The sequence below is a fragment of the Sparus aurata genome, chromosome 12 (assembly GCF_900880675.1).
Source record: "Sparus aurata chromosome 12, fSpaAur1.1, whole genome shotgun sequence".
Lineage (NCBI taxonomy): Eukaryota > Metazoa > Chordata > Actinopteri > Spariformes > Sparidae > Sparus > Sparus aurata.
The window spans coordinates 11,771,963-11,799,163 of record NC_044198.1 but is presented as its reverse complement, the minus strand read 5'-3'; the positions used below and the strand labels follow the sequence as shown (position 1 = coordinate 11,799,163).

At 41.0% G+C, this 27,201-nt stretch overlaps 1 protein-coding gene across 8 annotated transcripts in view; it reads left to right on the top strand.

The window, feature by feature from the left end:
- Positions 1-27,201, top strand: part of ank1b (ankyrin 1, erythrocytic b) — a 90,290-nt gene that overhangs the window by 1,614 nt on the left and 61,475 nt on the right. For 7 of the 8 annotated variants that reach the window (XM_030436099.1, XM_030436100.1, XM_030436097.1 and 4 more), the window contains exon 2: positions 673-1,484. In XM_030436099.1, coding sequence (XP_030291959.1) covers positions 1,359-1,484 — 126 coding nt within the window. In that variant the 5' untranslated portion in view covers positions 673-1,358. Of the gene's footprint in view, positions 1-657; positions 1,485-27,201 lie in introns of those variants that run through there. The other variant, XM_030436095.1, reaches the window with a different exon arrangement.

The following is a 27,201-nucleotide window of genomic DNA, read 5'->3' as shown; positions in this document are numbered from 1 at the left end:
CACTACACATCCAAAGCAACTGACAGTAATTCATACACTGGTGGTGGTGGCTGCCATGCAAGGTGCTGACCAGCACATCAGGAGCAGTTTTGGGGTTCAGTTTCCCAAGGACACTTCAACATGCAGAACAATGGAATGGAACCAGCGACCTTCCGATAACAAGACGTTGGCTCTACCCGCAGAGCCACAGGCGTGTCTTTCCTTTGGACATCAATACAGAGACCAGTCAACATATTTCTGCCCGAATCCTCTTTAAATCCTGTTGTCTGTTCATGTCGTTGTTGACTCATCTGCTGCTGAATTGCAGCATCAAACAGCCATGCAGGCCCTTCTGATGTGCTGCAAAGAGGGAAAGTGGTGGAATGAAAGGGGAGGCAGAGGACATGCAGTTTTTATGAAGCATTCATGTCGTCAATGTTTCCCTCCCTGTCTGCTTCTGACACTAAAACATGAGGGAAGTGGGTTATTGTAGGGTTTTAATGTATGGCACAATGTTGCCTTGTGACCTTAACATCAGCCTTTTATAGTCAAAAAAGTGACCAGTCTGTGCAAAGAGCCATGCTGCAGGAGAACATGCTCTCAGATGCTGTGTATTAGATTAGAGATGATATGCATTTCTGTTTTACGAGCTTCATTCTCTCACTACTCTTCCCTCTCTCCATCTGTTTCCAGGAGGGAGGTGCCATAGACAAATCATGGTCAGAGAGAGGCAAGACGTGAGAAAAATAATCTGAAGGCATTCCACAGCTTTGGCGCCCTCATCTTTTGTCCGTCACTTATGCAAGATGAGACAACAGCTCCTGTCAAAGAAAAAACATTCGCAGGGAGGAAAACTGTGGCGAAAGAGGCAGAGCAGCATGAAGAGGAGGACATTTGACAGATAAAAAGAGGGAGCTCTGCAGCAGGATCCCCACCGTGCTGAACACAGGACTGCGTGACTGGTCTGTGCAAGCAGAGGGAGGAGAGAGGAGAGAAGGGTGGAAGGTAGGAAAGATAGTAGGGGGAGGGGAGGCAATTCAGCGCAGTGCAAGCTGACTGGATGAGTAGCAGCCGCGGCACAGGCAAGCAGCATCAGCACCACTAGCTGTAGCATCTTTCTTTGTGGCTGCTGGAGGCTGTCTTGTGGCTGCTGTAGCATCAAAATCATCCACTTACACTACAATTATCTGGACACAGACGTTCCAACTGCTTGCCTTATACACACACATGTCGTGGTGGCCACCAGAGAAGAGGTAGTAAGCGACGGGGCTTGGGGGACAGAGGGAAGAGGAAACAGGGACGACTGGTGGTAGTGCAAAGGAGAGGAGGGCTGGAGCAACGGTGACTGGAGCAGCAGCAGCAACAGTAGCAGCGGCACCATGGCGCAAGCTGCCAAGCAGCTCCGCAAGACCAAGGACCTTGCGGAGGCCGCCGCCGCGGAACAGAGGGAGAAGGAGGAGGAAAAGATAAAAAAGAGGAATCGATCCAGGGACCGCCGGCGCAAGGTATGACCGTGCTGTCTCAAGAGACAGGGGAGGTGACGGTGTTTCTTGCATACGTCTCTCACTCTCTACCTGCCTTTCTCAATCTTTCTAGCTGTATCTCTCACTGCATCTATTGTGCAAGACTGGCAAGGATGCAATTACACATGTATAATTACACAGTTGGTCCTGTGGTCTCAGCTGGTGCGTGTGTGTGTGTGTGTGCGTGCGTGCATGTGTGTGTTTGTGTGTAGGCTAACCAGTCATGCACATATTCTCTGGTGCAGGTTGTCTTTGCTCGGTCAGATATTTGGCTGTGGGGGAAGGAAAAAGTGCCTGGTGGTGATTTTTATGCCGTTAGAGGTGTGACCGATATAGGCTGTTGGTTGAATAACAGGCAGTGACATTTTTTCTTTGAAATGAGAGGGATTCTGGGGGATTTCAGCCTGACATGGGTGCAGCTCATTCATATTAATGCAGTGCAAGTTCAGTGTGCACGTACATGTATTATCATGCACATCACCTTTACCATGCTCTAAGCTGTGTTGGTCTCAGATGTGGTGTCTTCCCCCATATTACAGATTTTTTTCACTGGGGGTGATGTAAAATGGAGGGGGAAGATGGAGGTACACTCTAATAATAGATGCAATTTTAACCCATCTGTATATCTTTTTGTGGGGCATGTTTGTAATACACGTATTAGATATCTATGTTCATGATTATATATTGTATTATTGGCTGCCTGTAATATTTGTTGTGTGGATATAATTATTTAAATCTGTTGTCACAAACTAGGCACGTAGGATATCATCCTGTGGGCATAAGAGCTCTCATTTACTCCTCCGTCTTACTTCTCCCCTGCACTCTCCCACTCTGGCTGTGCCTTCAGGTGCAGATTTTATTGGTTGTGGCGCTTGCGCTCACACTTGCCAGCAATTATTTATGGAAGCACATATTCTATTGTGAAAGGTACTTGTTGAATGGATTTTTAAAAAAAAAACTTTAATGAATTTTATCCCTTAGTGGAATTTGCGACATTATGACATGTACTGAGGACTCGGTGTTCGATGCACAAGCCAGCTCTCAGTTGTTTTCTGTTCCTGCTGCAATATTTCTGTGTGCACAACATGCAACAGAGGATAGACAGGTCTTTTTATATTCACTTTGTGAGATTTGTGTGTGTGTGTGTGCGCGCACGCATGCGTGTGTGTGTGTGTGTACATGTAAAACAGAGAGAATGAGCATTTGCCAGAGTGACAGAACCACAAAGGAAACGAGTCAGTCCAAAAACTTGAGTCTGCAGTGAGAGCTAGGGTGCTCATGGAGTGTAATCTCTTTTCTTTAGAGAAGTTATTTAATGTTCATATAGGATAAAATACATTGTTTGTCCAAACCGTAAAGCAAAGTGTCTCAGAGGCCACCCGGTAGGCTTTAAGCAGCTTGTTGTCAAAAAAGTAGCTTTGAATTTTCAGCTAAATAGCTTCTCTGTATTATCCTTATCCATTATTACTAATTATTCTTTAGTTTTCCATTCTGTTATTTTCTATGAAATCATGCAGTTTAATCAATTTTCAAATCCCTTGTGTAAAAAATACATTTTCTGTCTAGAAGGACATTTAGAAGTCCCACACAAACAATGGAATCGTACAAACACCAATTATTTGAGGATTACATAACTCCATCATAGATTGGATAACACTGGACACAGCATGAATTGTTTTTGTAATTTGCCCCTCTTTGTCGCGTAACAATGCCAGGGAATTTGGTTTTGGCAACTAAAATGTAAGGTTGGCTTAAGTTTGAATTGTAACTATGATTAGACGTTAAGGCTGTGCAATGTCTTGATAATTGTTACTACAAGAGTGAACACTGAACGCACTGAACAAAGAACCTACGGAGATAAAGTAGAGACTTTTGGTAGAAACTCACTGGTTCTGGATGTGATGGGTGAACACTGGGGTGCATGTACCCATACAAAATTGAAACTAAGGCAGTCAGGAAAACTTCACTCATACTTAATAAGGAAATAAATTACAGTTTTAACTTTGGTGTAAACATTTTGACTGTTGACCTTAACACATAGCACATGATCAAAAGATGGCATGTAGCGTAGAAATGTAAAATTAATGAGATTTGGCCTTGACAGATGACAAAAAAATAACATCTAAATTGTGGTTAGGCAGCATGAAGATGTATATTCTCTGGCTGAGGACGGAGTTGTATCAAGCTCAGAGATTTGCTCTGCTGTTACTACAGAGATAGCTAACCCAGTTGTTTTCTTACATCTGGAGAAAAAGGTTTGTAAGCCAGGGCATCTCCGTAGCGCTAAAAGACGTCATTATGATGCTGTTTTGTCACACATTTGACTTTTTTCGTAAAATCCTGCAATTTAGATATTAAACTTAACCAAACAATTATTTTGATTATATTTTGACTATGATTTATGTATTGTTATGCTAGCTACAAAATAGTCGTGAGCAAGTATGAAAGATGAGTGTAGGGCTGGTGGTGCTACAGGAAGGTAGATGTGGTAGGCTTTGCTGTGCTTTTTGTGCAGGTGACATCTTGTTGTGTTTTTTTTATTAGTATGGTTTAGGTATACTCTTCTTCTTAAACACCCTTAGATGCCTGCTAATGATAAAATGATACACATATAGTATAAATAACTAAATTTAAACTGATTACACTGACATGACATTCAAGTCATTATGATCAGACTAAAAAAGTAGGTCACTGAGCCCACAGTCACTGCAAACCAAAGAAAAGCGAGAATATTAATGCTATTTTACTGTACAGAAGACACCATTTGAGATTGAAAAGGCACTTTGGGTGCTGACTTAATGTTATTGAACTTGATTGGCCATCTTTCAAGATTTCATTAATAGTCAGTTGATTCAAAACCATCCACCATCTAATTTAGCTCATTTTAAAAGGCTTGGGATGCAGTTAATTTGGCCTCACTGTAGTGTTAAAAACACAAGCACAAATTCTCAGTTCATCATAAAATAAAATACTGTATTAAGAAATCTGTCTTGTGAACTGTAAAACAAATGTGGTTCCTGCTATATTCTGTATAGTTTTAAGTTATTATGCATTATGGAAGAAACATGTTTGGGTTTTCAAGGGTAAATCACTAAAAAATCTTATTTCTTTGTATCCTTGCTAATTCTATATAAAAAAGGATGAAGAGTAATCCACAGCAACAGCAATGCTGTATTGTTTTCAATAGGATTTCACAGATTAAGGTACATTTCATGCTGCAATAAGGAATAGTTTGTAGAGAACAAAAAAACAGTCTCTGCTTCAGTGCTTCTGTCTGAGTAGCCTCCCTCCCTTACTCTCACCTCAATCATCAACCACGCCACCTTGTCTCTCTGTTCACTGTGTATCTCTCTCTGAATCTGTCTTTCTTCCTCCAGTAGATTGTTGCCATGTAGCCAGAAGGAGTGAGGAAGCAAGTTAAAAAGGCAGAGAGGGAAAGAGGAGGCACGGGCAGTTCTTAATGTTCTGGGGATGTTAATTAGCTCCATTCGATGTAAATCAAACTCGGCAGCATGGCCTCTCTCTTCCCTGCACCTCCCCTTGCACAAAGGTCATCTACTACAGTGCCAAAAAAGATCCTATCATAAGTCTGGATGGACTGGACAGTAATGTGGTTAGGGAATCTGCAAAGAAAATGCAGGTACATTCTGCTGGCTCTGCTTACAAAAGGTGCATGCAAGCAGCTGCAGAGTCCTGGGTTTGAAATAGATCCACGACCTTTGTCATCTGCTTCTGTCACTCCTTATCTTTCCCTGTCTCTCTTCACTTGTATCTGGAAAAATTGTAAAAGAAAAAAAATTATCTATGAGAAAAGTACAAGAGCAGAAATATCACTGAGGCAAACCGACTGCTCTTGACTCACTCACTGTATGGATCCCCATCTGGCTACACTGTGGCTATTATGTCTAGCGTCATTGATCACGGCTCTATGTTTACCAGTCACTAGTCACAACAGTCCAGTGACTTTCATTGATTTATGCTGCTATGAATTAGGGATGTCCCGCTCAGGTTTTTATGGCCCTGATCCTGATCCAATACCTTTACCATTGATTATTTGCTTATACATAGTTTGATTAGATGCTTAAATGCAGATGCTTACATTTAGAAAGCTAGCTACAGGTACAGAAATATGGATTAGAAATATGCCAGATATCTACCTTGAAAATCAATGAAAGTATAACATTTCTAGACACCTCTGCAGACTTGGTCTCCTGAATTGCAGAATTGAGTGCCCAGATTTTAAAGATACCAATGGACATCTTCACCGGACTTCATATGACATTTATTTTTTGTTCTCTGCCACCAATGGGATGGACTAATTTGGGACATTAAACCTTTTTATTGTTGTACCTTAGTTTGAGGCTTCTCGGGCCTGTGCATTTTCCTGTTTCCTCCAGGGCTGCACTTATAACAGTGGATCCAAAGATCTGCTAATGGATAGTGTGTGCTCTGTGTGTGTATGTGTATGTGTGTGCCTGTTCATATTTTCAAAGGAGCTGTATGTGTACACGCATGCACACACAGTTTGTTTGAGTGTGAGTGGAGTAGCAGAGCTTCAGGGTATCTCATTCCACTTTTATGTAACCTTATGGATACCCAACCCTAATCAGCCAAAAACTCTCTTCTGCCTCTGTGCCTGCTTTTGTCCCAACACAAAACAATACATGGGACAGTTACATCAGAAATACTTTGCAGAATTGCCTAACATTGGTAATTAAAAGTTGTATACTTTTCATCTGCATAGGGAAATATTTTTTAGACAAAGGGAAAATTAATCCTTTTTGGCTGTTTTTATATTCCAGAGCTTTGGATGCAAACTAATAGATCATTTAGGTAATTTAGCTCATCGCACTGCACAGTGAAAAGACTCACATCTTTTGAAAAACAATCTATAAACAGAGACATTACTCCTCTGTCTGCTGTGAACTGCATGAACATTTTGATTTGGATTGATTTTATTCAGAGCAGACAATTGGAAACTCAAAGAAGTAGATCACACATTAAAGCACAGACTATTTTGCTCACCAGACGCATGACAATTTTCTACTATACACGACAGATCTTTAGGTACAAAAGGCGGAACTTTTTACTAATTTGCTGACTTTGACCATTTCAGATAGTTTTCTCTGTAAACATTTGTCAAATCATTGCTGATCTTGTGGGACACAGAATTGCATCTCTAGTGTGTTTAAATAAAGTATTGTAGACTGCCCCAGATTTGATGAAAGATGTTGTATGAAAAGAATATTTTATGATTCTGCGTGCATTATGGAAGGTAATGGAGTATGTTTATATGTGCCTTGAGAGTGGGGCTCTTTAGGATGTGTCCTAGAATCTAAGGGACTAATGGATGTGATTTGTCCTTTGTGCTTCTTTAGGAGTTTTCGTTGGGAAACTTTTTGCCACTAGGGGGCTAAATAACTTCAAAACAAGGTGACAGATTCATAGTGATTAGGTGTTACAGCTAATGTGTTAGCAAGCAGCAGGAGCAAACTCACACAGAGCAACATTTACATTCATTCAGAGTAGTATGACAGGTACTGGATACTCAGGGCCATTTCCAGTATTGATATGAGGGACTAAAATTGATATCAATATAAAGATTTTAAATCACAGTGTGACCAAGATTCATGTGTAATGGATGATGTTTTGCAGAGTAATAATAAACTTTACTGTCCAAATTTACATTGGTGCACTGAAACAGTTAACTTCACTGCATCATGTTATATTAAACTTCTATATCTGCGGATGTTGACCAACATGTACTCTGATAATGATTGATACTAATTAATCTGTGATTGGCCAATATTGGCTGACCTACATATTGGGTGGACTCATTTAGAGTCATGTGTATGGACAATTTAATTTCAGCCATTTTCATGTGACCGCCAACTCCTGAGAAATGTGTATTAAGCTTGCTAGATTTTCAGTGTGCTTCATCAGATAGCTGCTGAGTACCAAGGTTTCATCAGAGCTTGTTTTCTGGAAATGTCTGCAGTGGGTGTCTGTCGATGAGAGTAGGAAGATGTTGCACATGTTAAGTCAATGAGAGCAATTTGCTGATTTATTGGGGGTAATTTCACAGATACTGAAAAATAGTCAATAATGTATATTTCACATTATGTATGATACATAGAGGGCTGATAATGTATCTCTCTCGTATACAGTATATCATGCATCCCTGCTCAATAGCAATATAGAGTTATCTGAGTCTCTATTATGAATGAAATAAGTACTATAAAAATATCTTGTCTCTATTGCTGCAATACGATATCTTTAAAACTTAAGGTGTTATTTTATTAGAATGTTTATGTGTTGAGTTATACCAAATAAAATTTCAGGTGGTTTGGTGTAAAGTGAATTAGTGAGTCCCAGTGTTTCCCCCAGTATTTTCTGACACTGTGGCGCCGGGGGGGGGGGGGGGTCATTATTGGCGACACAAATAATAACCATTTATATTTCATATGAGCTCATTCATGCGTGCTTGCGCCCTCCCTGAACTCCCTTTCCCCACGCGGTCTTACTTTCACTTTTAAAAATGGCGTCTGTCCAGTTTTCCTTCGGCCGGCGCTATCAATTTATAGCGGGTCGGCTCGGGTATGGAATGTAATTTGTGCTACTGTCGGAAAACGGGTCGGATGCGGTGACCCGTGCAGGACTCTGCTCTAAGTGACCATTTTAATCCTCTAGCTAATTATCAAGCTAAATATCCAAAATGCTAGTTAACGTCAAAGACTGCAGTGAAAGACGGCGGTAAAATATTTCCTTTCTCTAACACTGGATTTATTTATGCCTGAATTTTTAAGGTGTGGCGGCTTTTATTTTGCCGTGGCGGTGCGCCACAGTCAATTACATGTAGGGGAAACCATGACAATTTTCTACTATACACGACAGATCTTTAGGTACAAAAGGCGGAACTTTTTACTAATTTGCTGACTTTGACCATTTCAGATAGTTTTCTCTGTAAACATTTGTCAAATCATTGCTGATCTTGTGGGACACAGAATTGCATCTCTAGTGTGTTTAAATAAAGTATTGTAGACTGCCCCAGATTTGATGAAAGATGTTGTATGAAAAGAATATTTTATGATTCTGCGTGCATTATGGAAGGTAATGGAGTATGTTTATATGTGCCTTGAGAGTGGGGCTCTTTAGGATGTGTCCTAGAATCTAAGGGACTAATGGATGTGATTTGTCCTTTGTGCTTCTTTAGGAGTTTTCGTTGGGAAACTTTTTGCCACTAGGGGGCTAAATAACTTCAAAACAAGGTGACAGATTCATAGTGATTAGGTGTTACAGCTAATGTGTTAGCAAGCAGCAGGAGCAAACTCACACAGAGCAACATTTACATTCATTCAGAGTAGTATGACAGGTACTGGATACTCAGGGCCATTTCCAGTATTGATATGAGGGACTAAAATTGATATCAATATAAAGATTTTAAATCACAGTGTGACCAAGATTCATATGTAATGGATGATGTTTTGCAGAGTAATAATAAACTTTACTGTCCAAATTTACATTGGTGCACTGAAACAGTTAACTTCACTGCATCATGTTATATTAAACTTCTATATCTGCGGATGTTGACCAACATGTACGCTGATAATGATTGATACTAATTAATCTGTGATTGGCCAATATTGGCTGACCTACATATTGGGTGGACTCATTTAGAGTCATGTGTATGGACAATTTAATTTCAGCCATTTTCATGTGACCGCCAACTCCTGAGAAATGTGTATTAAGCTTGCTAGATTTTCAGTGTGCTTCATCAGATAGCTGCTGAGTACCATGGTTTCATCAGAGCTTGTTTTCTGGAAATGTCTGCAGTGGGTGTCTGTCGATGAGAGTAGGAAGATGTTGCACATGTTAAGTCAATGAGAGCAATTTGCTGATTTATTGGGGGTAATTTCACAGATACTGAAAAATAGTCAATAATGTATATTTCACATTATGTATGATACATAGAGGGCTGATAATGTATCTCTCTCGTATACAGTATATCATGCATCCCTGCTCAATAGCAATATAGAGTTATCTGAGTCTCTATTATGAATGAAATAAGTACTATAAAAATATCTTGTCTCTATTGCTGCAATACGATATCTTTAAAACTTAAGGTGTTATTTTATTAGAATGTTTATGTGTTGAGTTATACCAAATAAAATTTCAGGTGGTTTGGTGTAAAGTGAATTAGTGAGTCCCAGTGTTTCCCCCAGTATTTTCTGACACTGTGGCGCCGGGGGGGGGGGGGGGGGGGGGGTCATTATTGGCGACACAAATAATAACCATTTATATTTCATATGAGCTCATTCATGCGTGCTTGCGCCCTCCCTGAACTCCCTTTCCCCACGCGGTCTTACTTTCACTTTTAAAAATGGCGTCTGTCCAGTTTTCCTTCGGCCGGCGCTATCAATTTATAGCGGGTCGGCTCGGGTATGGAATGTAATTTGTGCTTCTGTCGGAAAACGGGTCGGATGCGGTGACCCGTGCAGGACTCTGCTCTAAGTGACCATTTTAATCCTCTAGCTAATTATCAAGCTAAATATCCAAAATGCTAGTTAACGTCAAAGACTGCAGTGAAAGACGGCGGTAAAATATTTCCTTTTTCTAACACTGGATTTATTTATGCCTGAATTTTTAAGGTGTGGCGGCTTTTATTTTGCCGTGGCGGTGCGCCACAGTCAATTACATGTAGGGGAAACCCTGGAGTCCTATTACATTGGATCAATTCTTGTACATTTTTAGAGACATGTTTTTTGTAAGGCAGCGTAATAGTGCTGGCTGGTGTCTTTTCATCCCCTCTGAGGAAAGGGAGGGCAGGATGAGCCAAGGTCGAGCAGTGCAAAAGCAGCACTCAGCCCAGCCTGAAGCAGCCACAGGCTATATTTACCTGCCAGCCTAGGATTACACTGCATCTGAGACCAGAGCTACCCATCTATCTACACACCACTACTGTGTGCTAGAAGAGTACCTGCTCTGATACTGTATCTGATGTTGGCCCGGATCCGTACCTGCTCCAACAACACATGAAGATTCCAGAATAGAAGCATGATGGACGATATTTATCAGACCGCTTTGAGGGCTTATCGAGGACTTGACTCTGTCATATATTTTGATCTGGAGATCAAAGTGATTTTAGATAAGCAGGCCTTGTCAGACACCTTTGATAAATATTAGGGCTGGGACGTAGTCGACGTAATCGACGTAATAAACCCGTCGACATGCATTATTTGCGTCGACGCGTCGTACCAAACAGGAGGTGGTAGTACCTGCGGAGGCTGAGAATAGCCCCTTTCACACAGAGACACTAGATTAACGCCACAGCGGCGGTTCGTCAATTCTCCGCCGTTGGTCATTCACACAGTGCGAAGCACCGCTGGAATAAAGACGAACCGCCATGTAATTCACACAGAAAGCTGCGCTGCCGCTCCTAAAGAGATGTGACGGTAGACGTCATGATGATGACATCAGGGTGTATCCTAGGTGTTTCCCTGTCAATCTAAACCCGCGGACCGTTTATAATGTGTAGTGATTAAGAACCCGGCCCCCTAAACATCCGGAAGGTGAAAGAGTTACGTTTCCGTGCTAAATTACATTATTACATAATCGCCATCAGTAAACAGGTCGCTGCGTGACTCTGTCACTTGCTGGGACGGAGGCTGTTTTCTGGGGGAAAGTTCACTGAAGTCTCGGTCGGGAGGGCCGACCATCGCGGTGATTTCTATCAACACATCCACTTGAGTGAGTTAAAGGTTTTTGCCGGTGACAGACACTGTTTTTCGGGCAGAAATGTGACGAAGAGTTGGTAGGACAGGCGGGAGGAAAGACGCTGCTCCACCTACAACTGCAGTATTTTTTTCCTCATATAAGTTACCAACAACAGTTGCAGTTACTACGTTACTTTTGTTTGGTCATGTAATGTTGAATTAATCGTTAGATAAGTCGACTAATAGAAAAATGTATCGCTAGATTCATCGTTTGAAAAATAATCGTTTGGGACAGCTCTAATAAATATCCTGAAAGTCATTGTCTTTGGTTATTCTCAATAAGGGAACCATTGTGGTTGCGTACGTACAATTCTGGTACATGCCTTTAATGTATTTACGAAAGAAAATTATATGTATATAATCTAAAAATTCATGAACAGTCTCCATAGGTGCTATCGCCTTATGCAGGGATAAATAAGTAATGTGTTTTCCAAGTATTGTCTGTATGAACAATGCAATACAAAGTCATTTAAAGTCAAAGTCAGTCATAAAATCCTGTACAAAAGTTAAAAACCAAATCTGCTGATCTCATTTGTTATCCTTAAAAGGATAAATTGTATCAGTAAAGTTTTTCAGCCCCAATTAGATCCACTTACAGCTTACGTACATATGATTTTTGGATAAATAACTGGAAAGCAAATTACTAGGGTCTGAATATTTGGGTTATTATAATGTAATTGTTTTAGGTATATTGTGTCTTTCAGAGAGTCTTGGCTTGTAGCCCAAATCTAGCCCCCGAAATTTGTCCAGCATTTTTTACATGTTGTCTGTGAAAAATGTTCAAGCCTGATAATGAGCCATTAATTTGAGTCAGGTGTGTAATGGCATTCAAACATCTAAAAAAATACAGGACAGGAGGCGTTAGCTGCGTTAGTTAGTTTCCATAGCTAACTAGCTCTCCCGCTAACAATTTCACAGAAACACATTTGTCATTGAGTTTGTCATTTGCTATGCGCTAGTTATACATACTTATTGACAAACATTTATTTCGTCCGGAGGATTCTTTCTATTTTTCCTATCAAATGCACATTACATTTTCTACCATCCCCAGGAAGAAAGCTAGCCATTAGTCACAAGCCCTGCCTATTTGCCGCTGAATTTAAACATCTTCTAGTAGTCTTTTAGCAATAGTTGAGAGAGTCACTGTGCTCGTGGTCCATTAGATCAATGTAAAGTTGTTGACTTCCTCTAGAGTCACAGCTCATCTGCCAGCCTGCACCTGTTAATCAGAGCATCCATCACCATTGTTAGCAAGGCCAGCCAATGTGGCATGAAGAGGGGAGGGGTAACAGCTGTAAATCTCTTGGCAAAATGTATCATGACCCTTGGGTCAGCCGGCAGGCCAGACTTGAAGTGACAAATGTTACCATGGTGATTACGGCGTGACACTTGCATGTGGATGGGTGATGAAGGGCCGAGGAGATAGACGAGGGCATGGCTCGGTTGGTGATGAGATGAGACTTTTAACTTGCTGCACAGATTGTAAGCTAGACACAAAATGCTGCAACGAAAAAAAAGTTCAGAACTTCAGTTCTCAGACTGCTCTGCATGATCCCAGATTTATGTGGATGCTGACGTTCATTTCAATTCGCAGCGCCTCTGATGAGACTACATCAATAAGAAACATGAGTCAGACAGCAATTGTACTTCAGATTCACACTGCATCCCAGGCAACTCAGACTTCACATCAAAAATATACAACACTTACAAAACATGTCAAATTTACATAATTGACCTACATGCGATATATAGTTCATACTAATGATGCAGTCGACTCATCACACGTTACTAGCAAAATCGGTATGTGAGGCCTGTTAATTCCTAAGAATCATTAGAGGAAGAATGAAAGTGATACAGATTGGCACCGTGCCACACACACTGATATGCCCACATAGAGCACACACACACACACACACACACACACACACACACTTAGAGCTGAAGATGGGCATTATGTAATAGAATTAGTGCTCCTCAAGGTCTACATGGATCATGTGGCCTGCAGGAACCCACTAATGCACTGAAGCAGCCGCTCTCAGGCACACCCTGACTCCATCACTTTCCTCTGCTGGCCTAAACACATTTCACAGTATCTGTGCTGGCTAATGGACACAATGCCCAGTCAAGGTTTTCATATATTGGTGATGCTCTGAGATAGTTTCATGATTTGTTGCACATTCAGACCTGCCAACCTGTACGCATTTTGCGTAGCAAGTACGCAATTTGACATCTAAATGCGCTGGTACGACTCGCCCCTCTAAACTACGCAAAAAGCTGCGGACATGTGAGTTCTGTGTCAAATGTGCACGTGCGGTACTCATGTCTTACAACACGATGCAGCAGTGTGGTGAAGCAGTTTCAGCCAATCATTGTAGAAAAGCGGATAATAACGAGTCTACCAAACCTATAGCGTAACATCCCTGCCCCCCTCCTCCCTGCCTCCTCCTGCCCTCTGCCTCCCTCTCCGTCCTCCGTTCCCCACGTTACTTTCACTGTGGAAACATTCGAGCCGAAGTCTTAGTGAAAAAAAGAAAAAAAAAAGATTTGCAAATATATCGATCATCTTCCCCAGTGACCCCAATGCATTGTCAAAGAAAAAAGAGAAAGAAGAGGCAGTGTGTGTGTGTGTGTGTATTTTAGCCTTTATATATATCCATTGCAGATAGAGTAGGCCTGTATATAAGGAGGAATGTGATTATTTATACAGTTTAAACGTGTAGCCAACAAATCTTTTGCAGCAAGTTTTGCAACCACTGCCATGGCAGATGAGGGAGACAAAGACAGGGAGGGACAGGTCAGCAGACCTGCCAAAAAGAAGAAACACAACAAAAATAACAAAATGAAAAAAATAATAATAATATAGTTACCTTGGTTTGTTAACAGCATTTTCATGTTTTGAACGTGTTTCTGTGTTCCATTGAAAGGCTGTCATGATAAGGACATAGCATTTTTTGGTTTTCTGTTGACGAGTGCAAAATGTCTATATTTTCTTTATTAAAAGTATTGTAATCAAAAATATAGGTTTTATTGTTTTTTTGTAACCGATTTCCAGCCAGTGAATGGGGAAATTACTGCGTGCAAAGCAATGGAGTTGCAAAAGTCTGTGAAAAAAAGCCGCACAACACAAGTGGTACTCAAAATATTTTGACAAGATTGGCAGATCTGCACATACATCATGTTACTGGCTATAGGTATGATGCATTTTGAAGTGCTTGAAAATGTATAGCAACTATATATTTGTCATATGCTTCAAATTGACTTGATAGTGATCTCAGGCCTTGAACATAGCTGGATTTGATCTTTATTGAAGATCTCTTTGAAGATTATAGTGGTTAGAGGTGAGGATTCAGTTCAATTCAAGCATGTTTTTTCAAGATTTCCGTATTAACTTTATTTGTAATTATGCATATTATTACGGTAAGCTTCAGCACAGTCAACCTCTGTGGCTTTTAAAAGACCTGATGTCCTTTGCGAACATTTTGTTCTTTTCAGCTATTTACTGTAGACGGTATACTGTATACTGTTTACTGTTAGTACAACTGCATTCTTTACTTTTATATTATTATATAAGATTAATAGGACTCATTCCCAACTCTGCAAATAATGACTCTCTGGGCTTCCGAACTCAAAAACTGACTCCCACAGCGACTCATAAATTAACTTTTCTTACAAATAGCACCTTTAAGTAATGATTGAACTTGTTAAAGAAAAGCAGAATATCTAGTAGGAGATGTAGAACATTTCTGTTTTTGAATAAAACTCTATCATCATATTAACAAACATTTGTTTTAAGACTATAGGTCTGTTTAGAATTTGGGATATACTGATATTTTAATGCAACTGACTTGTGGTGTCACCCATGTAGCAGTTATGATGACCTTTTTGGGATTGAAAAGTGATGTATGATTGGAAAATGCTAATTTCTTGAGTGAGGGTTCTTTGACAAGTAGCGTCACCTTTATTTCACCCATTTAGGAATGCATGTGTAGGGGGTTTAATTAGTTTTGTGTGGGTATGTGTGCATATGCGTGCGTGTGCATGCACATGTGCATGTGTGTGCATTATAAGGAAGGGTGTCATGTGTCATTGGGATTGCTGCCTGATGGCAGATGGAATGACCCCCTCTCTCTTCAGGCTCATCACTCAATAACCAATCCATGCTGGTGGATCACACACACACACACACACACACACACACACACACACACACACACACACAGAGTTGAAATCAAAGTGATTGGTATGAAGGGGAATACTGTAAACAGTATTGTTGTTCAAGTTGTAAAACACAAAACCACATAATATGTCATCAGCGGTTTCCAGGTATCCCTGCAAAGACCGACTGCCATTCATTCACTGATATCACTTCACACTCCCTGATGAGAGCTTGCATCAGCACTCATTGATGGCAGTCGGGCTGGAGGAGCGAGGGGAGACAGACAGCTACAAGCAAACTCAAACTGAGTGTTTGTCTTCTCAGTTGACTGTAAATCCTGTCACCCCCCTATTACTTTCTCCCTCTCTTACTGTAAGTCTGTCATTCTCCTCCCTCTGTTTGTATGATCCTGTGTTTCTGAATGGGTATTTCTCATTTTGCCCATGACATGCGGAAAAAGACCAATCAACAGTGCTGTATGTTTTCCGTGCACCATCCTCCTCTGCTGTCTACTGTACAGGAGCAATGAGTTGGAAAATCCACACTGAACTTGTATAAATACTTCATTGCTGATTCAATTTTAAATTCTAAGATGGAAGAAGGGAAAGTGAAGCGACTGTTTGTTCTTTCACCATGCCCTCAGCACTTTCGTCCATAAGCTATCTTTCTGTCTCTTTGCTTATCCCTGCTCTTTGCAGTGACTGTTTCTCTACATCCCGCCATCTTTCTCTCCTCTTTTTCCTTTTCACACACATCTCCTCCTACCTCATCCACCTCCTTTATCCTTTCTCATGTGTTCTCCCCTTCATCTTTCTCTTTTTCACCACACTAACTCTTGATTTTTAATGGTAGAAGCACAGGCGGAGCACAGTTGTCGACTTGATTACATGTTGATGTGTTAAAGTGAAATGTCATATCTCTAAAGCTATATGTGAAAATGTATCTTAACCAGCAAATGAATTCATGAATTTCATTAGCCATAGTGAGCTTTTTATTGTTATGTTTAGACAATTAGCACTTGGTTAAGGTGCTTTTGATGTCTAAAGCTAGCATGTGCTACATCAATGTAGCATTTACTTGCTCAGCAGTTGTGTTTCCCATCACAAAGTAATGAGGAAAACAAACTAGAACAAATTATAAACAAATTAGTGTAGTCTAAATATGATGAATTATATTGGATGCTGTTAATAACCCCACTGTCCGCCAAGTTTTCACAGTGTAGCCCCCTGTGAGTCCAGTGTTCATCCTACAATCCTATTTTGAGCCATCAAAGTTTGGATCACAATGAAGTTCCTGCTAGCTTCTAGTTTAATCTGCTGATGAAGGCTGGGGCTGGGTATTGTTAAGAACCTCACAATTGGATTTGATTTCGATTCTTTAGGTCGCAATTCGATTCAATATTGATTTAAATGCTTCGATATCAATTCAGTAATAAGTAGTAATAAAAAAATAATTCATTAGAGTACCTGTTGATAATTTTTAAATTAAAAAAAGGAATCTTAAATTATAAATCTTTCCTCTAGGAAGTTCTAGTGCGAATTGAAATGTAAACAAAGGCACATGTGTTTAGTTATAAAATAGTGCAACCATAGTTAAGCTGAGAAAGTGCCATTGTTTCTGGGACTGCATGGTGAATTTTTTTCTGACATAAACATAGACATAACCGCGGTCCTTCTGCTCTCCGGCTGGACGTGAGGGGGTAAAACGTTGACACTGAACCCCCCTCTCTCCCTGGAGGAGAGTGCTACCCGTGGGCGCACGGTGCAGCGGCCAGGGTGAGACTGGCTGTGCTGGGAGTTTACAGTCTCCGAAAGAGCGGTGCGTCAGACATTGGCTACCCACCTCCGCAGCTCTGACGGTGTTACCGCGGCGCATCACCCTCCGACCCTTGAGCGAGGTTGCGGGCGAGGCGCTTCCAGCTGATGGAGGCATGGACCGAGATTTGCCTGGCGAGGGACAGTGGGTGGTCGGAGGCCGCTGCTTTCCTCAATCGATTCAGAGGATTTTCTGAATCGATATTGATTTGGGAAAAAATATATTGCAGTGCATTGATGAATCGATATTTTTACCCACCTCTAATGAAGGCCATGCAAATAAGTAGAGAGTTCCAGAAACTTCCAGGGAAAAGGCCCTTTGCAATATTTGTACCATCTTCAAGGTCAATAATGACCCCGAAGGCCCAACTGTGTACACCTATTGTTGCTCCAATTTACCAGCCAATGATCATTATTAGCCAGTGTTAGTTTAAAATAGTTTGATAGGCAGTCTCTATAAAGGTTTATCAGATGAGGCAATCAGATAAACACACACAAAAGTTTCTGTATGCCTGACAGCGTACCAGCAAAAGAAATAGTGCTTAGGACAAACAGACTATTGCTTTGGAAATGACAAACTGAACTAACTGCCCTTACGGAGTGCATCTTCACATGGTGTTACCATAGTTAGCTCTCTCTTCACAGTGTTGTAAGCACTAGTTATAGTCACTATCTGGCTACACAGACCCCAAAAACCTATTTTTGGGTGCTTACACAAATTTTGTGTATTAATGGTCCATCTATTCTCTCAGTCCTAAATGCCTGCTGACAGGACTTTGCAAATATGTTGTGCTGATTTAACCAAGAGGGCACTGCATATCTGTGGTGAAATTTGCAGTAGGAGAGCTACTCAGCTGTAAGCTGTTAGCAGCCAGAGAGCAACGGAGTCCTCTAGTGCGTTTGGCTACAGGAGCTAAGAGCTAACAGAGCTAATAGCTCACAATGGAGCTAAACACACTGCAGGACTGAGAGGTTCTTTTCAGAGAAACATAAGATCATTAAAAAGTGAACTGCACTCCAGTGTGACATCACACCAACTTGACATTAAATATGTACTGAATTACTTAGCTTAGTACAGTTTTTAGTTAAACCCTGATGTGAATAGAGTCCATACACATTCTATTGTCCTCATCCCAAAAGGCTGTCAAATATCTGTGTAGTCAGGATTCAAAATGATTAAAAAGCCATTTCTCTGGAATCCCTGACATGCTGCTATAGAACAAACTGACTCACTTACCAAGTCAGTGCCACTGTCTTCATGGCAGGCGCAGGCAATATAGTTGCAATACCAAAGCTGGCTGCTAACTGTCAGCCTGGCCAATATCCCCATAGAGAACCACTGTAAAATATCATTATTTTATGTGAGCTCTGTTTTACAGCCTCTAAATCATAGGAAAGATCTCAAATCAATGTAATCATCAAGCTGTCAAGCAATTTAGCACACTACAAAAGTCTATTAATGTTTGTGTGTAAGTCTATTTTCTGCATTTATTTTTTCTGCATTAGAGCATGACCAGCATACAATAATTGGTCTCTTTCTACCAGTGTGTGTCTGTCTGTGTATGTGACAGAATGCTTTAAGGCAGTGCTGTCATTGACTGGTAAGCACATGGTGCACCACATTAGACCAAATGTTAATTTACTACTTGGTGCGCAGATTCAACCTCATTAACTGACATGGAGATTTTTCTCACAAAATTCCTCATTTTGAATCCTTCCATGTCTCTGCGTCTATCCATACCTCGATCCTCCCCTGATCCTCATCCCTTATGTCATGATGATACGGGCCGCAGCCCATTGATTCAACATGGATATCTGTTAAGGACATTGGATTGTTGGCAGAGAATGAGTTAAATAGATTCAAACAGTTTACAGCACAGGTAAAGCAGGACAGTTTCTTTCTTCATTAGTCCATTAGTTGTTGTTGGTCTAGAAAATAGTGAAAAATGTTGATCAGTGTTTCCCAAAGCGCAAGATCTTATCCTATATTGTCTTGTTTCATCCACAATCCGAGATATAGAGTTTACTGTCATAGAGTTGTAAAGAAACCAGAAAATATACACACTTAAGAACCTGGAATCAGAAAGTTTGACTTTGTCAAAATTCTCAGATCGATTAAAAGTTGGCAATTAATGTAATAGTTGGCAACTAATCGGTGAATCGATAGATTGCTACAGCTCTTCATCAATCCATTAGCAGTGTAAACACAGATTTAGAGGCTATGTACAATAAATACATGTAAATATTGGTTTTGCCAGCACAGCCTGTGAGTCATATTCTCTGATTTTCTAGCATTTAGAAGATATCGAGTAAGCAGGAACACAGGAACAGATGGAAATGTAATACTGCTCTGGAGGCGCAGAGTGGGGCATGTTATGGTGATTTCAAGTCATCCTGTTTTTTACTTATTAAATAATTGCCCAGCCTTAGAGGAACTTAATGACAAAACATTAAAAGGGATAATGCAGACTTTTGCGACTTTCATGGAGGATCGTCTCTGGCTTGGCATCTCCTCATCGCTTTGTTTACTTCCCGTTGGCTTCTGTTACCAAAATCACAAGTGCATGGAGCAGAGCCAGTGAGAAATCCTCTCACCATTATTGTCATTTGCTGCTGTAGCTAGATGATCCACTGTATGATTCATTCACAGCAGTGCCTCTGGTCAGCAAATATACTGATTCAAACCAGCTATGGGGCAGAAGCGTGATGATGCAGATGCTGGCAGGGTAGTTAGCTCACAACTTTACATCACACTTCGTTTTTTGCTAGAAGGACACGCATGGACCACTGACTTCATTGATTTATTGCATGTGTCATGAATTATTACACTTATTACACATAGACACTTGAGGTTTTAGACTGCTGTTCTCCGTCTCACATCTATGACTCACACAAACACAAGCTAAAATATTTGTGGATCGTGGCCTGGTTGTAATTAAGCAGAGACTCTGACTCAGCTGTTTTAAGGCGCTATGACCAACTGACAGGGTGACAGGGTGTGTGTTGCTGGCTTTGCACCAGCCTTCCCCGTGGGGAACGCCAAGGTGAGAGGACACCAACGCCCAGACAAACCACCTCTCAAATATGCACATAGCATACATATTAAAAACACCCTCTTAATCCTATAGCTTAACAAATTGAACCCTCCTCTTCATTAACATTCAAGGCAGCAAGCTCGCTGAACCATGAAAAAAGTCCACAGTGATTGATTACACTATAATTTGCTTTCCCTGCTGAAAATGGAGACAAAATGAATTTTGTCATTGTAATGCAGTATGTAATCTTTACTCAGTTTACAAATCTGTCTCTGTTTGCTGTACATTTTTTTAATCTTGCACACCTCCAAATGCTCAAATCTCTCCGATGCAATTCATCTTTGAACTATTATAGAAAGCCACGAACAGACGTTGTAATGACCTTGTTAGAAAGGTCTCTCAAATTTGCCAGAAATAGACAGACAGTAGATAGTGCTTCTGTATACTGCATGTGCATTACAAAATTGCCCTACAGTTATCAAGAAATACATGACACAGCTGCTGTGTAACACTGCAGAAAGGATTTGTCATGGTTTTCAAATTTTAAAATGATAAAAACTCATCGTTAAATAGGTTATGTGACCAATGCCTTGTCTTAAAAAAGTAAAGGCTACTTTTTCTGTGTGGGTGTAACAAAGATCATCGGGTGTTGCAACAAGTAAGTTATGATATATAGATATATAAATGGCTCATTTACATGACCTTTACTTATGAACATAGATACTTACATTTCAAACGATATAATCGTCAGTGCACAAATAATTGTACATTGACATGGATGTTAAGCAATACAACCACGAGTGGGTGCCACTCAGTCAAATCGGTGTTGCAAGGACCTTTACTTTTCCTTCGCCACCATACAGTATCCTCCCAGCTGTTCTGTAGTAATTGTTTGTTTCTGTGCCTGAGCCGACTAACTATCTCAAAAAGCTCCACCATTTTAACAACTTTTTCCTCTTCCTCTTGTCTCGCTTTAACTATTCGCTGTACTGGAGGTACTACTCTGTTGGTCTGTAACAGTTAGCTTTCAGAAAACGCTATAGAATGAATGCAGAGTGCGGACGGCAGCATCCGAGGACACGTACAGAGCGAAATGATAGTGTCTGTCAATTATTATAACATGACAAAAACAATTGTCTAAATATTCCTCAACAGTTCTTGTGCTGATATCACTAGTTGACATAGTATATTTTCGGAAATCATGGGCTATAATATTGCGCAGATGCATGTGATCTAAAACGCTGTCAGAGCCGACAGACTTGAGTGTATTTATTAATTCATTCATTTTAATTAATTAATTTCAGTGCAAAATAATTGGGTCAAAAACGATTTAATCTAAAGCAAATAGACTACTAGTCTTCATGTTTATTTTTGATTAATTAAGCGGAAGGCAACCAAGAGCTCCCCCACCCCCCACCCCCATTAGTCGATTTTTAGTCGAAATTTTACGGCTTCGGTCGACCAAAGGATTTCTTTGGTTGATTACAGCCCTAGTATGCATGTCCAACATTGAGCATAAATGAGCCTGAAGTTTCAATAAACTCTGGTTGCAGTGAAATAGTGTCAGAAGGTCAAGTGTTCACTGCAGCAGAAATACTTTTTCTGTTAATGAACGCCACCACAATGTCTTGCTACCATCCATTTTAAGTTACTAGCTTTGAGCCAGGCAAAATTATTCTAAAGAAACAAGTGCCAGATTTGTAAGATTCATAGGAAGGAGTGCTTCTTGGACTCAAATGAAGTTTGTTACATGTACTCGTTGGATAGGGATGCATGTGACATAAAAATCATAGGAAAACTCGAAGGCACTCTCTTTTAAACTATTTAAAACGCCTTGAATGTCAAAGCAGTGTCACGTGAGACACCAAAAGCATTAAGCATTTGTCAGGGAATCAAACAGATCTCAAGAAACAAAAAGTTGTTTTTCCTGGTGAAATCACATAGTATTATTTAGGGCTGTTCCAAATGATTTTATTTTTTGAATTAGTCAACTGATCTAACGATTGTTGTTGATTGAATTCATCATCTTCCTTCAACAGCGATTGGCGACTAACGCTCTGGTGCATTACTGCCACCACTGGCCTGGAGTGGGACAAAGGTTAATCTAGTAGCCTAGTTGTTTACATAGGCCTTAAAGAAATGGGCGAATAGATGAATAGGTTGATTTTGTTCTGGTAAGTTTGCTCAACATATCCTAAACGTCAGCTCTCTCTTCAGATTGTATGCTAGGGCCTTCTCCGAACAGTACGGTTATTTCCCTTCTATGCAACTGAACGATGCAGGCATGATTATGTCAGTGTTAGTTTCCCTACAACCGGACATGCAAAAAAAAGATGTACGTACCCGAACATTATGACCAAGGTAGTTGGGCCTGTTTTGCCTTGTGTTGTATCAGAGAAAATACAGAAGCTACATATCGGCACAGGATACATGTCATGTTAAGTTATGGGATTTCAAAAAAATCCCAAATGAATGGGCGTTCAATGGGGCTAGTGAAGGGCTGATTACGGTAGTTCCGGTCCTGGCAGCACAGTAAGCACAATGAATAGAGTATTCTAAGCATGCAGGCATTTTATTCCAAAATGGACACAGCAATTTAAAATGTTCTATTTCTTCTTCAAGCCTGACATTTAAGGATAATATGTGTACATTTTTAGCATGATAGACTACTTTTATACACAAATATCACATGTTTGATACACAGCACAGACAACAACAAGCACCACCAACTGATGAATGATGAGGATGATTGATGGCGCTCTGAAGGAAGTGTAGCTTTCTGCAAATGCAGTGTGTCAGCTTGTCTAGCCTATATTTTTAGCTCTCCCTGGTGCATAAAGTTTATTATAGCATGAGCCTTGGAAAGGGCTCAGTGACTTCTCATAGAGACATCATGAGACACGTGTCATAGTCATGTTGTTACCCACTGTGGTGCTTGTTCAACTGCTTGTGTTTTGAATAAAGCTTCATGCTTTTATTTTGTGTTAAACTAAGGGCACAGTATGTTCTATATTAGGCCTAGTTTGGACTCTTGCATAAGTGAAAATGAAAAGCTGATGTTTTGGAGATATCAGGGCCATTTTACTGTCTTCATGACTTGTCTTAAAAGAGGCATTTCAGTTCATTCAGAGGGCTCAAATTTCCTGTGTCAGTGTTTATGTCACAGTAATCGTCTGTTTGCTTTGGCCCGGGGCTCTTGCTTCAATATGTTAATAAGTTTAGATCAGGATTCATTTAGTATCACAGTTTCTCTGTGTGTCTCTCTCTGTGACTCATTTCTCTAATCTAGACCTCATGGAGAATTATATTCAGCTTGCCTTTGGGGACAAGCCACTTGCTGCGGCTTTAAATTGACAGGCTTTGTGTTAACCCCTACTGGACCTTGTGCTTCAACTCCTGACCCTGGCATCAGGAGTTTGTCCCATTGATGAATGGTTCCTCTTGGGCTAAAACACCTCATGTGAACCTGCAGAGAATGCTGAATCATAAGGAGTTGGCTGTATCGACCGGCCTCAGGGAGTGGTCACCATCCCATGAAATCCATCAGACCAGCAATGGCAATTTGTGGCTGAGGATAATGCCATAATTCTTTTGTTGTGGGATGTTAAGATAATTTTGTGGTTCTGGTTTTCTAAGTGGTAATTATGTTTCTTAATATGATATATATTTTGATTTCTCTGTGCTTTTTACTGCATTTCATTTTGAGTATAACACTATGATACCAGTTCACAGGAGCATGATCAAAGCTCAATTTCTCTATTGCTCTATCATTGTTTATTTTTAGAAGTAGTTGTCATATTGGTGGTTGTGAACTCACAATAACAGCTGGGCGTAGCAGTGCTTTCCTGCTATGTTTTCTTATAGCTCGTCTTGCGTTTGTCCTCTTCGACTTTTCCTCCTTCATCCTCCGTCATCCCCTCTGCGCCCCATCCCTCTCTCAGCGTGTCGCTCACTAGAATGACTCTACACCCACTGGGTGATTAGTGATGACCTGCTGTCACCAACACAGACATACACAGCGGAGTCGACACACTGTGCTCATGTCAGTACATACAGCTGCCACATATATACACAGAAACATGTAGATTTGTAAGTACATATAAATTTTTCTTGTTATTGTTTGTGTTCAAAGAAATTATTAATCTTAATGTGTTGAGAACAAACCAGAAGGTACAAATAACACCTCTGTTCTCTCTTACAGTACTGTCCTCTATACAGTGTTTTCTTCTGTATTGTGAGGATAGAAGCTGTATAGGATGCTCAAACTATTGGTCCTTTATTGTCCTCTTCAATTTATTATGAAAGGTCAGAAAACTGTAATCAAAGCATTAAGTCACACACTACTTGCATATAATTATAGTGAAAGCTTTGTGAGTTGTGAGAATAATTGTGTTTGGATATTAAACTGCACATGATTATAATAATAATAATAATAATACATTTTATTTCATAGGCGCCTTTCTGTCACTCAAGGACACCTTACAGTAAACAAAGACAATTTAAGCCACAAAGTACACAAGAAAAGAAAACAGTAAAAATTGACAGAAAATTCATTTAACTAAAAAAGGTGATCTTAAATAGGTGTGTTTTGAGTTTGGACTTGAAATCAGATAGTGTAGTGATGTTCCTTATTTCGGGTGGCAGAGAGTTCCAGAGCCGGGGAGCAGAGCGGCTGAAAGCTCTGCTCCCCATGGTGGTGAGACGGGCAGGGGGGACAGTCAGCAGAATGGAGGAGGATGAACGGAGGGTGCGAGAGGGAGTGGCGATATGGAGAAGATTGGAAAGATATGGGGGGGCAAGATTGTGAATGGCCTTGAATGTTAGCAGAAGGATTTTGAAGTCAATGCGGGACTTGACCGGGAGCCAGTGGAGCTGCTGTAGGACGGGAGTGATGTGGTGGATGGAGGGGGTTCTGGTGATGACACGGGCAGCTGAATTCTGGACCAGTTGAAGTTTGTGCAGGGATTTGTGGGTGAGACCGGAGAGGAGGGAGTTGCAGTAATCCAGACGGGAAGTGATGAGACTATGGACGAGGATAGCAGTGGTATGGGGAGTAAGGGAGGGGCGGAGGCGGTTGATGTTGCGTAGGTGGAAGTAAGCAGACCGGGTGATGTTATTGATGTGAGATTGGAAGGAGAGTGTACTGTCGAGGATGACACCCAGACTCTTAACCTGTGGGGAGGGGGAAACGGAGCAGTTATCAATGATGAGGGGGAAACTGTCGGTTTTGGAAAGTGTTGACTGTGTGCCAATGAGAAGGATCTCAGTTTTGTCAGAGTTGAGTTTTAGTAGATTTGAAGTGAACCAGGATTTTATTTCAGTTAAGCAGTCGGTAAGGGAGGAGGGAGGGAGGTTGGAAGTGGGTTTGCTGGCGAGGTAGAGCTGGGTGTCATCTGCGTAACAGTGAAAAGTGATGTTATGTTTGCGGAAGATATTGCCAAGGGGAAGGAGATAAATGATAAAGAGGAGGGGCCCCAGGACAGAGCCCTGAGGCACACCAGAGGTGACAGGGGAAGGTTGGGATGTGAAGGTTTTGAGCTGGATGAACTGAGTACGGCAGGAGAGATATGATTTGAACCAGTTTAGAGGAGTATGAGTGATACCGAGGGAGGACAGTCTCTTGAGGAGGGTGGTGTGACAGATGGTGTCGAAGGCTGCACTGAGATCGAGGAGGATGAGAATGGAGAGTAAACCAGTATCAGCTGCCATGAGGAGGTCGTTGGTTATTTTTAAGAGTGCAGTTTCTGTGCTATGGAGAGGGCGGAAACCAGACTGGAACTGTTCGTACAGGTTGTTGTTGAATAAATGAGAATGGAGTTGAGTTGCTACTGTTTTTTCAAGAATCTTGGAAATGAAGGGGAGATTAGAGATTGGACGTAGGTTATTGAAGTTTGTGGGATCTGCACCGGGTTTTTTCAAAATTGGGGTAATTGCGGCAGTCTTGAATGGTGTAGGAACAGTTCCAGTGGAGAGAGAGGAGTGGATAATGGCAGAGATGAGAGGGACCAGGGAAGGGAGGCAGGCTTTGACCAGAACCGTGGGGAGAGGGTCTAGCTGACAGGTGGATGGCTTGGACTTGCGGATAAGATCTGAAATTTCTGCGGAGGTGGGGAGCTGGAAGCAGGAGAAAAAGTGGGTAGGAGGAGGAAGTTCGGATATGACATTGAGGGTGGTTTGTGAGCTGAGATGTTGGTGGATCATCTGGATTTTCTGACTGAGGAATGACATGATGGAGTTACAGAAAGCAGTTGAACAGAGGTGAGATGGGAGAGATTCTGGGGCTTGGGTGATATTCTTGTACAGTGAGAATAGTGATTTAGTGTTACCTTTGTTGGAACAGATTATAGCAGTGTAATAATTGGATTTGGTTTGGGTAATGCAGTTCTTGTAATGTAACATATGATTTTTGTAAATGTCTTTGTGAATATGAAGTCCAGTTTTCCTGTATAGCCGCTCGAGTTGTCGTCCTTTAGCTTTCATAAGTCGAAGTTCGGGGGTAAACCAGGGAGCGGAAAGGGAGAAGGAGACAGATCTGGTTTTTAGCGGAGCAAGGGAGTTGAGTATCTGTTGGAGTCCAGTGTTGTAGTGTGAAACCAGCTGTTCGAGGGTGAGTGAGTTCTGAGTGGCCATGAGGGAGTCAATGCTGGAGGAGAGGGAATCTAAGTTAATATCCTTAATATTGCGAAAAGAAATGAGACGGGGGAGCTTGGTAGTGGAGAGAGAGAGTTTTACATTAAATGAGAGGAGGAAGTGGTCGGTTATGGGGAGTTCAACTGCAGTTAGATTGGAAGGGGAAACACCAGAGCAGCAGATTAAGTCCAGAATGTGACCCTTGGAGTGAGTGGGGGTATCGGTGAAAGCAAATGATTACACATTCATGCGTTGTTCAGATGGTTTAGAACATGCACAGATGTATTTTCC